Genomic DNA, 16,737 nt, shown 5'->3' on the forward strand with positions numbered 1-16,737 from the left:
CGATTAAATCGGAATGCGTGTGATAGCAAGAAACCCAAAATAAATTCATTCAACCATGTATTCGTGCTAACAATGTTTTAACAGAAACCCCAAATAACACTTCAGCTTCCACGAGCTATTATTCATATACTATTAATAATAAGTGTCTTCCAGAAAGATGATTACAGTCAACCAGTTAAGCAGTCGGAGTTCTACATCCTCTTTAACTGCTACTCCTAGATTTTATTACATGTTTCCACGTACAAGATCACTTGACCCGGGAAACATAAGAATCTGAGATCTCATCCTCCTCCGGGATCTCGGTCAGCTCGGATAACAAAGGGTAAGAGTCCGGAACAGCAGTGTGCTCATCATCACAGAAGAATGGCCTGGAAGGCATCTGCAGGCCATCGAGGCCACCTTCCAGCATCTCTATGACCTCGCTCATTGTCGGCCTGTCATGCGACTTCATCTGGATGCACCATAATCCAACAATGCATAGCTTTCTCTCCAACTCATGCATGTCGTCAACAGGAGTTATCTCACACACTTCTTGTGCAGTTAGTCTGTCATACACCCATGATGGGTAGTACGCTTGGCTCGAGTTTGCTGCGTTCGGGTCAGCATTCCTTCTTCCTCCAGCCATCTCCAGCAGCAGCATGCCAAAGCTGTAAACGTCAGACTTGCTCGATATGACACCAAAGCTCCGAGACATCATCTCAGGAGCTATGTACCCAACAGTTCCCCGTAGGGCTCTCGATGGCACAAAACTCTTGTCCCTTGGATACAGTTTGGCAAGACCAAAATCAGCAACTTTTGGGACAAAATTGCTATCAAGAAGGATGTTGTGTGGCTTGATGTCAAAGTGTAGAATCTGCATCTCACACCCCTGATGTAGGTAGTTGATCCCTCGGGCAATGCCCAAAGCGATCTCGATGAGCTTGTCCCAGGAGAAACTCTTCTCAGCTGAGAAGATATACTTGTCAAGAGAACCTCGAGGCATGTACTCGTATACGAGAGCCCTCCTCATCTCTTCGGAGCAGAATCCCAAAAGATGAACCACATTGACATGGTGGATCCTGCCAATGGTAGAGACCTCACTGATGAAATCCTCTCCGTTGCAGTTGGAGTTACCTTCTAGCATCTTGACCGCGACATGAACATTGCCTGGCAGTAGCACGCCCTTGAACACAGAGCCATAGCCTCCTTGACCCAATTTATCTCTGAAATGGCTTGTGATTGCGGTGATGTCGGTGTAGGCGTACCTCGTCGGGCCAAGAATTTGTTGCATACGGAGGAACTTCTCGACTACATCAATTGATATCCTTGTTTTCCAGTACTTGTAGACCAGGAAAATCAACACAGACAGAGGCGCCAATATGAACCTGCATAGGACTGCCCAAATAAGGCAGCAGAAATGTATACATCATATTGATGGTGCAAAATTACGGATTACGCAATATAAATTACATCGTGGTACAATAAGAACCTATCAAAGAACAGCTTACACAACAGGCTAAAAAGGAAAACGGATGATTATTGTTGTTAGAAAATTTTCACTTACCAATAAGTAACTTGATGATATTAATAGCAGGTACAATGGTTTGCAATCTCAAAAACATCTTTGGCTGGCAGTGGTAACCCTCATCGCGGTAATAATTTACGCAGTTGAAGAAATGTATCTCACTCCAGAAATAGGCATGAGCCCACTTCAGGATGCTTGCATCAGATATTTGCTCCTTGAAGTATCTGCAAGGCACACCGTTACACAAAAAGGAAATTAAGAAGGGGACACACTTCTTAGATAAGAGTAAACTGCCCTTCCTTCCACCACCTAGTTTAAGCGGCTGGTATAGCCACCGATATTTTAGAAGATGCACATGTGTGATGATGCGTGCGGGTTGTGTTTGTTGCCTAAAATGGAAAATGAGGATGTTTGGTTTTCTGTGCACATAGTACCATGTAATTCAACCAGCTTTGCACTTTGGACTAGCTTTTCTATTCAACATATGTGCTCTGACAACTGGCCCCCGCAGATGTTCTTTTTTAGACAAGAGATGCTATGGGCTCTTAAATAGAAATAGAAAGAGTTTAAGTAGCCATGTCGGATATGATTGTGTCCTTCTAATTAACTATTGTCCAACTAAATTAGCAAATAGCAATCTTAGTTTAGCGTGATTGTACCCATTTGAAGCTCTGGTGGCTTAACAGGTCACGTTAATTCTTCTTGTTAAAAAAAATGAGGAAGTGACCCAAATTCAGGAAGAAATGGAATGAGAGGGTGACATGGCTACACTCCAGAGCACAAACTCACCTGGTTGAATTGTTCAGGCATATATTAATGGCTTCAGAGCAAGTACGCTTCCCGTTCACATTGATGGGAAACTGAACAGAAAACCCATTCTTTATAAATCCCATGATATCTGCATAACTTGCATTCTCTACTACTTGTTGGCTGTCAGAAGAATATCGGTAGTCACCAAAGGGGACCATGGCCAAGTAGCCGCAAGAAGATCGAAGATCTCCAAACACACAATCGTCGGGAGACACCCATACATAAACATGTGAATTGCTCCCGCTCAGGCATGTAACAGCCTTGTACATGCTGTTATTAGTTATTGCTCGCGAACAATTGGTGAAGCATGCCCAGATGGCTCGAGTTGCCAAATCAAGATAGTAATCTGAATCAATGAAGCCGTATGTGTAAGGACCTTGGTTCCACCGAGGAAGAGAGCAGCAGCTGTTGGCATTAAAATTGGCGTCCACAACCCAGAAGGATGAATCAGTATAGTTGATGCCAGTAACATAGTATGTTCCAGTGTTGATGTAAATTGTAGCCTTGCTACTGCTACAAACCAGCTCATATCCTTGAGCACCACACCCAGGTGGGTCGCCTGGACGTCGGAAAGGATACCGTACGTCTCGGAGATGCCCGCATGAAAAACTTGGGCACTTGTCTCCTCCCTGGACATCTTCCAAAAGAACTACGAGCACAGAGAAAACAGTCAGGGCTTGCAGGGAAATAGAACAATGATACACACCAGGCTTCGCCATGAAAGTTTTGCAGATGCTTGAGTACTCCCACAAGAGAATTGATATCCTAGTTCTGGAGAAGATTACTTGATTATATAAGGAAGGCCCAGCATGATTGGGATACTACTGACTTTGGAATGGAAAAAAAAATCGCTATCTGACTGTACAAAGAACATAGCTGGAGCTGGAACAAAACATTGACTGAGCTGCCAATTTATATTGGACTTACCGTAATATTCTGCTCCATTTACTTGGTAAGGGTTCATATTTTCCAGAGGTGACAATGACAGCATGCTAGAGTTTCCATGCAGTGCCCTTGACGCACGGCAGAAGTGCTTGTAGTCAAAAGAAATTCCTCTGCAGGCACATATATAGCTATCAATACAGTATGAATCTGATCAAGAGGGTGGCAATCACAGTACTAGAACTTCCACGCATGAAACTGATGGAAGTATTCGAGTTTCCACATGGTTCTAGAATCCTTGACTACAACTACTGTGCAGTCACTCTCGAAGCACTAGAACACGGCATGAGGTTGCATTCACAGCAGGAATTCAACCATGATAATTAAGGCGCATGACTATATATATATAAATATATATATATAAGAGGCACAACTCTGGTTGCTACCTGTGAAGCTAATTAAGCAATCTAGAGCTACTATTTTATACTTGCAGTAGCTTGCTTGCCTTCATCTCCATTCCTCTTCCTCTACATTCCGGTTAGAGATACACCAAGATGAGTAAATTCCTTGTTGCAGCTGTCCTGCTATCTCTCGCCAACCATGGAGCTGACATGGCCACAGCGTGGGATGATAAAGATTTCTTCAGATACTGTCCACCGTACAGTTGCAGCAAACATGGCCCAGAGATCAGGTTTCCTCTCCGACTTAAATCCAACAATACATCATCATCATGCGGCGGACCATGCATGGGGATGGAGTTAGCATGCTCTGGCCAGGACACCATCCTTGTTCACCCAGTCCTTGGCCCATGTAAGGTCACTGCCATAGATTACAGTAGGAGTGCCATGAATATCACCCAGCTTTTATACTCCTCATCTCCCTGTCCGCTCAAGGAGCTCTTCTCCAGAAGCATACCGATTGATGCCTATGAAGAGAACCAGGGCCCATGTCCGGTCACATTTTATGAGTACAATACAACCCTAGTATGCTGTCCGAGAGAGTTCACGCCAACAAGCAGTATTTATGCTGCCGAAGGGATTGCTGGGCCAGTCTCCTGCCTTAGTAATGCAACTCACTTTTTGTATTTGGTGGACGCATCTGAGCCCATTTCCATTTTTCCACCGGATTGCAAGGTGTGCTCGGATGCCGCTGTCCCCATACCATATCTCTTCAAGTCAGGTGGCCTCAGCTTTGCTGAGATAACGCTGGACTGGTATGTAACGGGCCAAGGCATCTGGTGCCCAGACTGTGAACGCCAAGGGAGACACTGTGCATTCAGCTCGCAAAGGAATCAAACATTCTGCATGCCTCATGCTCATGGTATTGCTTCTAACTAGCCGAAAGTACCATATAGTTGTACCTAGCCCGTTTATTTTGTTATAATGTCTTAAATTTTATATTATTTTGACAGTTTCTAGTGCGTCTGAATTCTTCAAAGATTTGATATCTGGTGTTTTGGTTCTTTTCTTTGCTTCGTAGCCTTGCAAGCATAGCTTGTTAGCTTTTATTTGTTGCCTTTCGGTTTTGAGTTTTCTTTCTGGGTTTGGTATGTATCCATTTTGCACAATCCTTAATATGAATTCACATGCATTTCATGCTTGGCTGAGAAAAAGGAAAATAAATCATTTGAGTCGCTAGTTTGAGAATTCACATTGAGGCGCCCAAATATCATAAAAGAGACCCTATATAAATAATTAAGCTGAAAGATATTATGTTTTATTCTTCTATCATACTCCCTCCGTTTCTTTATATAAGGTGTATTTGTTTTCTGATAAAATTCCACTATGTAAGTTTTATTTCTTCTAATTTCTCATAATTCCCTTGTTAGCCCTCCAGAAAAAATGGAAAATATATCTCTTCTGATTGTCTGTATCTCTCCTTGTAACAAAATAAGAAAAGTATCACTCTGTCGATTGCATGCATCTCTTACTTTCCTGGATTAATTGATTTACTTATCACTAATCAACAAATTTCCCAAGGGTAATTTAGTCCTAGCATGTCTATAATTCCGTGCCTTGGTCATCGTGCTGAAAATAATACACCTTACATAACGGAATGGAAGGAGTATCAGGCACGGTCCTTACAAAATTCTGAACTCCAATTGTTGTTCAAGTCCATTGCTACAGGATGAACACAACAAATCACCATCCAAAGTTAAACCTGCAACATCTTATTCAATGAACACAATATCAGCAAGAACCCCGGGTTCTAGATTTCGGCATCATAGACAAAATGAATAATCAAATACTCCCTCTGTTCACTTTTGTAAGACCTTGTAGGCCATTCAGACATCACCTAAAAGGGTTCAATATAAGCAGTCTGAAATGTTTTATAAAAGTGAACAGAGGGAGTACTATAAACCACATAAACACACATACAGGAACAAAATAGTTTCTGCACACTTCTTTTTTGTTCAATAAGCTATTATCCATATCTCATTATACTTTTTTGTATTTGCAGGTTCGCGTATCAAAGTTATCGCAGGTACAGTTGAAACCCATGTCTTTCTGCACTTCACTTGAAGAAGAAAAATAAAAATAAATAAATATTTCCATTATGCATAAAATTCTTCTAATTGGTCATTGGACTCTTATGTTATCTTATACCCATGATAATCACTATGTCAATATGCTTATTACCTATTTATTTGTTTATTCAGCTACATCATCGGTGGCCGCTTTTGTTGTTCTTTTGTTGACGGTGGCCACTGCACTTTATCTTTCACTGAAGACAAGATATAACGTAGAGATACATTTGAAGGTCGAAATGTTTCTCAAGACATATGGCACATCAAAACCCACGAGGTACACTTTCTCAGAAGTTAAAAAGATGGCTAGGCGGTTTAAGGAGAAAGTTGGGCAAGGAGGTTTTGGAACTGTATACAAAGGTGAGCTACCAAATGGAGTGCCAGTGGCAGTCAAATTGCTAGAAAACTCTACAGGAGAAGGAGGGGAATTCATTAATGAAGTCGCAACCATCGGGAGAATCCACCATGCAAACAGTGTCCAGCTCCTCGGCTTTTGCTCAGAAGGAACTAGGCGCGCTCTTATTTATGAATTCATGCCTAATGACTCATTAGAGAAGTACATATTCTCGACTGATTCTAATATTTATCGGCAACTCCTAGTACCCGAAAAAATGCTAAATGTTTCTCTAGGAATTGCCCGAGGAATGGAATACCTGCATCAAGGGTGCAACCAGCGCATTCTCCACTTTGACATCAAACCTCACAACATCCTGCTGGATTACAACTTCAATCCAAAGATCTCAGACTTTGGCCTAGCAAAGTTGTGTGCAAGGGACCAGAGCATTGTTACCTTGACAGCGGCGAGAGGCACAATGGGCTATATTGCACCTGAGCTATATTCAAGGAACTTTGGGGGAATATCCTACAAGTCAGATGTATACAGTTTTGGCATGCTGGTGTTAGAAATGGTTAGCAGAAGGAGGAACTCAGACCCAAGTGTCGGGAGCCAGAATGATGTCTACCTTCCAGAGTGGATCTATGAGAAAGTAACCACTGGGCAAGACTTGATTCTTACTTTGGATATGGCACATGAAGAGAAAGAAAAGGTCAGACAGCTTGCCATTGTGGGACTATGGTGTATCCAGTGGAACCCAAAGAATCGGCCCTCGATGACAAAGGTGGTAAACATGTTAACCGGGAGGTTCCAGAATCTACAGATGCCCCCAAAACCATTCATCTCAACTGAAAATCATCCTGTTGTGTAAATCATGGAGAGCATGCTACCACATAACTTAGTAAACACTGAGGCGTGTAATATATTTGATGTTTCCACTACATTAGTGCCTGATGTATGAATACGGATCCATCGCCATGTAATACTATTACTAGCTATTTGTAATCAGAATCACATCAAACTTTATTTGGATTGTAAAAAAACAGTTAAAAATACAATAATCTATTGATTACCTTGTTCTGATATTCCGACGATTTATACCCAGTTCAGCATTTCCCTCAGTGCATTCATCCTCATAGAAGTCCTCGAGAAACATGATGAGGCCATCTGATTGTCACTCCGATAATGGTGAGAATGTCAGAGGATCCAGGCCACCTGATGTATGAATAAATCTCAGCAATCCATGCCACCTGATGTATGAATAATAATCAGTCGTCACCGCGTCATAGTCAATGAAAAAAATAGCGCGCTACAGAAAATAGCGTGGCCCCTGAAAATATGCTATTAGCGTGCTATAGCGTGCTATTAGCGAGGCATTGTACATTGATTTATTTAGCGAGACAATTTTCTATATGCTATAGCGTGCTATTAGCGGCGATATAGCGCGCTATTTTTTTCAGTGGTCATAGTACAGAATCACATAGCTTTATTTGCATTTTGACAGATAAAATGCAACAACCTTATCCTGCTGTTCCACGCTTGAGTATTTTCTCAGGGCATTCCTCCTCAGTAAGCAGGCCATTTTAATCGCAGACCTGGATTGGGGAGGCATGCTCAGATTGAACAGTTCTTAAAACACAACAACCCGTTGCTTACCTTATTATTCTTCTGTTCCACACATGAGTATTTTCTAGTACAGTGCATTCCTCCTCGGTAATGTGTGAGCTAATCATGGACTAGTAGTTATTACGCTGAAAATCTCACAGGTTCATCCTACAGGCGGGTTAATCATGACATCTTAATCCCAGGACAGGAGTAACACTTTTCCATGTGTGTGGGATTGTGGGTACATTTCGTACTAAGATTTGGCAACAAAAATGAAAGGAAATCGAACGGAGGTGAGGAGGCGGCGGCGGATCTCGAAGGCAGCGAGATTCCTCGGGAGGCCGCCATCGCCGGAGAAAGGGCGCTCCGGTGGGGCATGGCTGGCAATGGGGGATACGTGGAGCCCTCAACTGGAAGCGCGATTCGGCGGCCTACTCCGATAGCCGGCGGCGGCGGCGGAGCAGAGCACCGCACCGCCGGGGGACGTGGTTTTTTTGTTTTTTGACAGGTGCCGGGGGACGTGGTGGGTTGGAGAAGAGGCGTATCAGGGAGGGAGGGATGCTGACTCCATCTGCGAAAACGGCCCAGCCCACTAAGCTGAAAATGTGCAATGTATATAAGGAAATTAGACATCAAAACAATATAGTTAATAAATGTTAGTCACATTTAAAAAAATGTGCAACGTGTACGAAACAAATATTTCAGCTATATACAAAATGTGTTCATGTATTTGAAAAACGTTATACACGTATAAATGAAATGTTCATGTCTTATATGAAAAGAGAATTGTAATAGGGGAGCCGTGGAACTTCTGGACTGGAAGCGTGATGTGGCGGCCTACTGGGATCTGTGAACTGTATGCCCACTACAGGATGACCGCCGGCGAAGCAGAGCACCGCACCGCCCGGGGCCATGGTAGGTAGGAAGAAGAGGCGCATCGGGCTCCTCCTCCTCCATCTGCAACAAAAGACCCAGCCCGCTATGTAGGGTCCAGCCCATCAAAACCACGCCACAGCCTGCTGTGTTTTTCTTTCCCGCTATTCCTCACATCCTGTTTTTTTTTCTGTATATACAGCTCGGAAGTGATACTACTTTTACCAAAAAAACATACGTATATCTTGCTCTTTATTAGTATACATGATTTTATGGATTTATTTGAAAAATGCAAGTGTATATTTTAGAATTTTAGAAATAAAGATCTAGCAAATTAGCTGATTAACAATTAGCATAGTAATTTAAAAACAAAATTAACAAATGATAAATAGAAAGACTTTTGTATTTTTTAGGAGTGTTACAACACTCCATAAAATAGTATACATCATTATTTTTCAACGATTCACATTTCTATTTTGTGAGCATGAGAATGATACAATTTCACTTAAATCTCACGTAATGTCTTCGTAAACACCAACTGGTCGGTGGTAAAGGACGACCTTAGTGTACTCAATCTCTTTTGACTTGTGAAAAACACCAACAAATTTACATTGAAGGCACATTTGAGTTGGTACAAACATAGGAATCCAGACTCCGCTTGATTTGATCTTTAGTTTCGACCTTCAGCAGTCGGGAAAAAGAAGAAGGGCCCACCTATTCCATTCTGAGAGACCACAAAGTTTCGAATCCTTTGAGTCCGGATTATGAAGACCCGATTGGATTTGTCAAGAACGAGCTAACAACTACAACGGACATACATGAAATGCTTTCATCTGAAGCTCTGAAGGTACATAAATAAGCATTCAAGAGAAGCTTTGGTGCACGATGGGGATTTGCATGGAAGTATCAAGAACTGGATTATGCCTTCTATCTCGTGAAAATCTAACTATTAACCCATGTGACAAGCCCATGGAGGATTTGGAGAACTACACGACAATAAGTGCAATTCCATGCCACCTCGGTTCTAAATCATTATGACAACATGTTGTTTTTCTTCTATGAGAAACCAGACAGGATGGGAAAGATTTCACTAGTATGATATGATCTCGTTAGCAGCAGAATTGCTCCTACCTCGTGTTGCAGCCAGTGCAGCGAGAAACACAAATACGTTTTTTTAAGAACCTCATCACAAGGGCATGGGGTTCCTGCAGTTTATTTAGAAAGAAAGAGATGGTCCAGTTTATAAGGAAAACCGGGCCCAAAAACTAAACATTCCTTGTTAATTACGGAAAAACAAGTGAAAACCCAAAAAGAGGAGCGAAAAAGCAACAATGTTTTTATTTGGCATGGCATTTGTAGTCGACGAATAATTTTAGTTGTTGCAAGCTGGGGCCACTATAAAATAAATGTCCAAAATGCAACAACTCATAGATGGATACTCGGGGGTGGTGTTCATGTTGAACAGTGATTTTGTATGTTGCTTACAATTTTCTTGAATCTCTACCATTTTCTAAGCCTTTTGATGTATATCAAACTATTCCATCTCCACCTTACTCGCGCGTTACCGCGCCCATCCCAAAATTATAATATATAGGCTGGCTTTAACATCTATTTGAATACAAAGTCATTTTGGAATGTAAACATTGCACCAATAGGGCCTCTTTGCATTAACTTGGTTTCATTAATTTCCTGCTCACTCTATTTATTCATAGACAATTACAAAGCACATATTGACAATAGTACCCAAAAACAAGAAATTAAAATGCAAGTCTCATAGCAGTGCGTCTGACCTAAAACACAATAAGATCCTGCAAGTGCACAACCATAGTTATTCCATCATTTTCAGAAGAATTTCAGACATAAAACAACAATGACAAGTGTATATATGAATTGGCCTTATAATTTCTTGTATATTTATCTACATGTGTACCATCACTTCGAAAGGGACCAACAAAAGATGCACCCAGGTTAAGCATCTTTACTCAATAAAAATATATGAAAGAGAAGACTCCATTGATGGATTTACTCTTACCAGCAGAAAATTCCAAAAAAGCATATGTTTTAACTAAACATAAGAAAATGATTGTGTCAAGCATCTATTCTTATCAGGACAACGACTTTCCATTCCAATTTTGTATCGGTGAAATTATCCCTTTCTGGTAGTGTATATACTCAACTGGAATACGACCCAAGGGAAGAAACAGAAGCATGGGACTCACAAGGGAAAAACAAACAACGAATGGAGCAAGATTCCATCTCGGCAGACTGCAAAACCAGGGCACGAACCAGTCGCTTACGCATACACGATTCCTCACCAATCGAAGCAAAGGGTTCGCGAGGTGTGTTTACCTACGGAAGCTGAGATTTGTGGGGACGCATGAGAGTTCCTTCAGAATAGGAAGAATCGATCCATGCATCAACAATTTCTTCTCCGTGGACGGATTGTACACCTGCACAACTTCCTAGGCCAATCTACTATGCCGAACAGAAGGGTCGAAGCCGTCGAACCGCAAGGGACGAAGCTGACAACACACGTCAAGGAGAACCGCCGAACAGCGAGTAATGAAGTCGAGGGCGCGTGCCGCAGCCTCGGGGAGAACGCACGCAGTGTGGTTGAGAAATCTTGAGAGGATGCCTTTTTTTCTTTGATATCTCTTGAGAGGATGCCTTTTTTTAGTAACTCTTGAGAGGATGCCTTTTTTTTGAGACAATCTTGAGAGGATGCCTAGGTATGCACGGAACGGGCCTGTTGTTTACCCTCGTTTTCCTGGGCCTAATCTATTTCTCTCGACCTCTCAGCCCAACTAATGACAGAAAGCCTAGGTCAGCTAGCGGAGCAGCAGCCCGTTTACGGTGACCAGGTCACGCTGGGTGATCGAACGAAAAATGGGCAGGCGCGAGGGACGAAACGAACGCCAGATCTGAACCGTCTATTAGGCTGATCCGACGGCGGAGGATGTCAAATCGCTGTGGGAGGGCGTGGGTAGCCCAGTTTTACTGTTTAGTAATAACATTGAATTAAAACTGCACATGGGTAGAATTTCAGTGTGTCAGTAGTGTGTGCAACTTAATGTGATTGATATTTATGAAGCTTTAACACAACTGAGAATTCTCAAGATTGGAAAGTTCTCCAAAAGCAGGAAAACATGTGAGAAAGGTCTATATCATAACTATGAGTATACAGAATTTTTTGAGAGGCTAGGAAATGACATATATGTCCACACATCATCCTATTAATGCCTATTTATGCATTATTTTCTATTTATTTCAAAACCTTATGATTTTGAGTCAACTAAACAATACATACGTGATTGAGAAGGACGAAAGCACTTTACTGAATATCACTACCTTTGATGGCGGACACCAATGCCATCTTCATATTAGAAGTGCATGTAAATGTGTCCATCCTACATCGGAGTGGTATATAAAGGAGCTCTCATAAGAACACTTTGATGTAGTAGAGGCAGGGATAACACAATAGAAAACACTTTGTACCAGGTTGGCAGCCAACTGGGGCCATGCATGCATATATACCACTGGGCTTGGGAAGAATCGAGAATTCAGTTACCACTCTCCCTTCTTGCGAGCCTCATACTCTGTGTAATCTTGTGAATAGGTGGTGCCACCAAACTCATGTTAAAATTTGACTAACGCATATTGTGCCCAGCGTGGATCAAAGGAGTATGTTACGCTGCAGTGCATACATCACGTCGCGGTATCCAAGCAATTGCCCTTCATTTCATGTTCAAAATGAATGGACTAGAGGTCCCAAAAACGCTACTCCCTCTATTCCTAAATTTAGTGCGCATAGGAAATTTCAAAAGTCAAACTCCCCCTACTTTGACTACATTTATAGAGGACAAATATCCACATTTATAATATTAAGTAAACATCATTAGATACATCATTAAGCATATATTTATGTTATATTTATATGGTATCATTTTTGTTGATACTTTTCTCACTAAAATTGGTCAAACTAAACAATGTTTGACTTCTAAGAAATTTTATGCGCACTACATTTAAGAATAGAGGGAGTACCACTAAGTAGGCAGCCCACTAAGTACGAATGAAGGGCCCAGCCCATCAAAACCACACCACAGCACGCCCCACTAGGCCCACCAGAGACATGCTGTGTTTTTCTTTTTCGCTGTTGGCTATTACAGACCGTCACACCTTTTTTTTATTACTGTATATACAGCTCCGAAGTAACACTATACTTGCACCCCAAAAAAACTTGCTCTTTACTAGTATACATGACTTTTTATGGATTTATTTGAAACACGTAAGTGTATATTTTACAATTTTAGAAATAAGGATCCAGCCAATTAGTTGATTAACAGTTAACATAGTAATTTTAAAAAATTAACAAATGATAAATAGAAGAACTTTTGTGTTACTTTAGGAGTGTTACAACACCCCATAAACTAGTAGCACATCATTTTTTCAGTGATTCACATTTGTATTTTGTCAGCATGCCAATGATACAATTTCACCTCAATCTCACGTAATGTCTACACTCCTGGTAAATAAACACCAGCTTGTAAGTGGTAAAGGATTACTCTAGTGTATTCGATCTCTTCCTACTTGTGACAGCGAACGACAATTTGATATTGAAGGCACATGCATGTATGCTTTCATCTGAAGCTTTGAAGGTACATAAATAAGCATTCAAGAGAAGATTTGGTGCACTACTTTTAGGTAGAGATGATGAGGATTTGCATGGAAGTATTGAGAACCGGATTATGCCTTCTATCTCGTGAAAGTCTAACTATTAACCTGTGTGACAAGCCCATGCAGGATTTGGAAAACTACGCGACGATTAGTGCAATTCCATGTCCTCTCAATTCGGAATCATTATGGCAGCATGTTGTTTTTCTTTGGTAAGAAACGAGACGTGAAGGGGAAGGCTACACTAGTATGCTATGATCTCATTAGCAATAGAGTTGCGCCTACCTCATGTTGCAGCTAGTGCTGCGAGAAACACAAAAGATGTTACTATTCGGCATGGACGTTGTAGTCGACGAATATAACCACAAACTTGGCTATATTCTGTTGTCCATTATTAGTTTTTAATCTTGGCATTAATCTTAATTCCATATTGAATCCACACTTTCTAAGTGTTTTGTTCATTTGGTTATGACCCCTTCTGCTGGGCACGGTTACTTTGTACATTTGTAGCACATAAAAGAAATTGAATTTCTTATCTTGGGATCTATTTATTTAAAGGAGAATTCCCAATATCACTTTTATTGCTAGAGTTTGTTGTTTTGGCATAATTTTTCTAGTTGACTCGATGAAGAATGAGTTTACATGAGAAAACATTTAGTCATTGTCATTTTTTCTTCTTACCAGCGAAATTCTCAATTATGAGGCAGCTAAGTATACTGCTTCTATGAATATTCCTTGCATTGTATTACATAAGCGGTTCGATTTATCTATTTCTAGTATCAAGTGACTTATAAGTGAGTTATTTTGGGTAATCTACAAAAGCTCATCTACTCCTGATGAACAGTAAACTCCAAAAAATAGTAAACAATCGAAAAATCTGCATATTTCTGACATCCAAGATGCTCTAGATGCTAGGAGCGTGCAAATTTTCGTTGTGATATGACTTTCGAGGGGATGTAGACGAAAGAAAAATCAGGTCACCAAGGTGCTTTTTTTCAAAGTTTCTTTGAGAGTTGAATTTTGCTTTTCCCCCCTCAAATTACGTTTGCTAGATCATCTTTCTAACCACGGTTTTTAAGGCGGCAAGGCATCTAAAGGCGATCAATCCCTGCCTTACCGCCTAATGGACGCTTAAGCGCCTAAGGTGGACAAAATGCCAATACGCTACCAAAGCACCTTGCCGCTTAAGCGATGCCTAAGCATCACCTTACGAACGCATTAAAAACCATGTTTCTAACTATCTCATGTTGCCTTCTTTTATTTATGTGCCTTTATTGTGGAACTGTTGTTAACTGCATGACCTCTCATGATTCTAGGTAGAACCATTACTGTTGGATGCAATGGAGCTGAAATGTTAGCATGATTATCTGGTTTGATGTGCTAATGTGCTGAGACATTTGAACTAGTAAGAAGATTTTCTGATTGTAGTTTGTGAGATTTTGACTCTTCAGAAAATATCTGGTGGCCAATGTGGGTTGCATGCACCCTCAAACTACGGTCATAAAAATGGTGGTCATGCTAAGTAATTAGGTTGTTTCATATTCTATAAGTTGAAAGCAATGTATTTTTAGCCAATTTTACTAGTATAATCACCATTCTCATCATTAAACTCCCCCACCCAACAAATTTGTGTCAAAAAGGCTTTTGTTGTCAGTGGTGTTCTATGGGGGTGGAGCTAGTGAATATGATATAACTCTTCGTTTTATGAGGGGATATGATGTAGCTCTTCTTTTATTTTGCTGAGCTCATCATGAGTTTGTACTATCTTTTTTTGTAATTTCTTGTTCATAGACGGTTACATATCGAAAATCCATTTCTGCACCCGAGCTCATTTGCACCCACGCTGATGAACAAAATAAAAAAAATACTAGAAAAATTCAAACAATGCCAAATTTTTTTCTCATGGTAGAAACTTTGATGCGTGAGGTCCGCCCCAATTTTCAAGTCATTTGGATAAATGAGCAACCCTCGGCAAAAAAGACAAATTCGAGGTTTGTAAAACAGTATACTGTTCATATACTGTTTTGACCCGATTTGTCTTTTTTGCTGAGAGCGCCTTAGATGTCCAAATATGATAAAATTTGGAGCGAACCTCACGCAACAAATTGTCTACTATGAGAAAAAAAATTGGAATTTTTTGAATTTTTCTAGTATTTTTTGTGAATTGTTTTCTGGCCGGGTGCAGATGAGCCTGGGCACCGAATCGCTGCACTCGTTACATATGTGCTATTATAAGATTTTATTTACCTTTATCTGTAATGTATGGCTGCTATTGAGTTACTAGAAGATTAACACTTTTTTTCTCCAGGTGAAGAAATGGCTGCTGCAGTTGTTAGTTGTCACTGAGTCTGTCGCGTCGCATCAATGTGGTCGATGATGTTTATATGTTATCTACAAAAAACTTATCGTGTCTTATTCGAGTCAAGTATGTAATGTACTAAGGTGCTTTCGAATACCTAATCTAGGGAATTTCGGCTGATACTAGTATTATTTTAAGTTGGGTTTCATCATGTCACTAGTTTCTACATGCTGGAGTGTGGATTTGTCGTACCCCAGTACCAGTGTACCCTCTATCTCATCCGTCCAGTTTGCGTCAAGATTCGTGCTATTCTTACATAATTTTTTCTCTTTTTTATCTCTTCCAAACAAGAGAACATTTGACCCTGAAACTTTGCAGGTCAACTATACACAAGTGTCGCTCATTGTATAATATTTTTTTGATGAAATATAAACATAGTAGTACTTGTGTGATGTTGATCTACAAAGCTTCGAGTTCAAATGTTCTTTTATTTGGGAGACAAAAGAGAAGTTTGCTTGCACGAACTTTGAAGCAAAACTGGATGGTGAGATAGAGGGTACGCTGCTACGGGGGAGGTGTGTGTGCCGCGGGGGGGGGGGGGGGGGTGTTATAACCAGAAGTTTACCATCCTGTGAATTCGATCTGGAGGAACGACATGCATGGTGGCGCGGGGCTCGAGCGGTCGCCGGCCGCCAGGGACCGGAGCATGGTGGTGGGGAAGGGGATGTGGCGTGAACAATGGGCCGGGCCCATTTGCATATACGGCCGTTGAGCTGTTTTCCCCAGTGATCTGGGTTGGGTTTAGTGGTGGGCTTGTTTTTGACTGCTCGCGCTAAAATTCTTGGGCCGCCATACCGTGTTCGTGCCCCATCGGTCATCGAAGAAATTACATCCCTACCGCACAATTTTTCTTACATCACTCAACAAAAAGAAAAAAAAACATCCCCTCAAAAAAACCAAAGAAATTGCATCCTCTCAAAAAACAAACCCAAAGAAATTACACATTGGGCCCTGACGACGATGTCATCGAAGAAATCCTTAAATTCTATTGTTATTCTCTTTTTTTTGATGAAAAGGGGTTTCCCCCACCCCCATTTTATTAAAACGAGGCAACATCAACAATCCTTATATCTTATTGTTACTCTTTGCACAGAGGCAATTTGTGTGGTCATCACTGCACCGACTCAATGGTTTGTTTCCGGTGTACATGTCGTTTCAGCGTTTATTACATG

The 16,737-nt window shown here is 41.0% G+C and overlaps 2 protein-coding genes across 2 annotated transcripts; one reads left to right on the plus strand and one right to left on the minus strand.

Moving 5' to 3' along the window:
- Positions 1-99: 99 nt before the first annotated feature.
- LOC123076777 (rust resistance kinase Lr10-like) lies at positions 100-3,189 on the minus strand. Its single transcript, XM_044498903.1, has 3 exons — positions 2,294-3,189; positions 1,544-1,728; positions 100-1,374 (listed from the first exon to the last, which is right to left on the minus strand). The coding sequence occupies exons 1-3, from the start codon at positions 3,031-3,033 to the stop codon at positions 248-250; spliced, it is 2,052 nt and encodes a 683-aa protein (XP_044354838.1). The 5' UTR covers positions 3,034-3,189; the 3' UTR covers positions 100-247.
- A 460-nt stretch (positions 3,190-3,649) lies between these two features.
- LOC123076778 (rust resistance kinase Lr10-like) lies at positions 3,650-6,928 on the plus strand. Its single transcript, XM_044498904.1, has 3 exons — positions 3,650-4,516; positions 5,657-5,680; positions 5,856-6,928. The coding sequence occupies exons 1-3, from the start codon at positions 3,751-3,753 to the stop codon at positions 6,926-6,928; spliced, it is 1,863 nt and encodes a 620-aa protein (XP_044354839.1). The 5' UTR covers positions 3,650-3,750.
- The last annotated feature ends 9,809 nt before the right edge of the window (positions 6,929-16,737 follow it).

This window comes from Triticum aestivum, chromosome 3D, assembly GCF_018294505.1.
Source record: "Triticum aestivum cultivar Chinese Spring chromosome 3D, IWGSC CS RefSeq v2.1, whole genome shotgun sequence".
NCBI classification, from domain to species: domain Eukaryota; kingdom Viridiplantae; phylum Streptophyta; class Magnoliopsida; order Poales; family Poaceae; genus Triticum; species Triticum aestivum.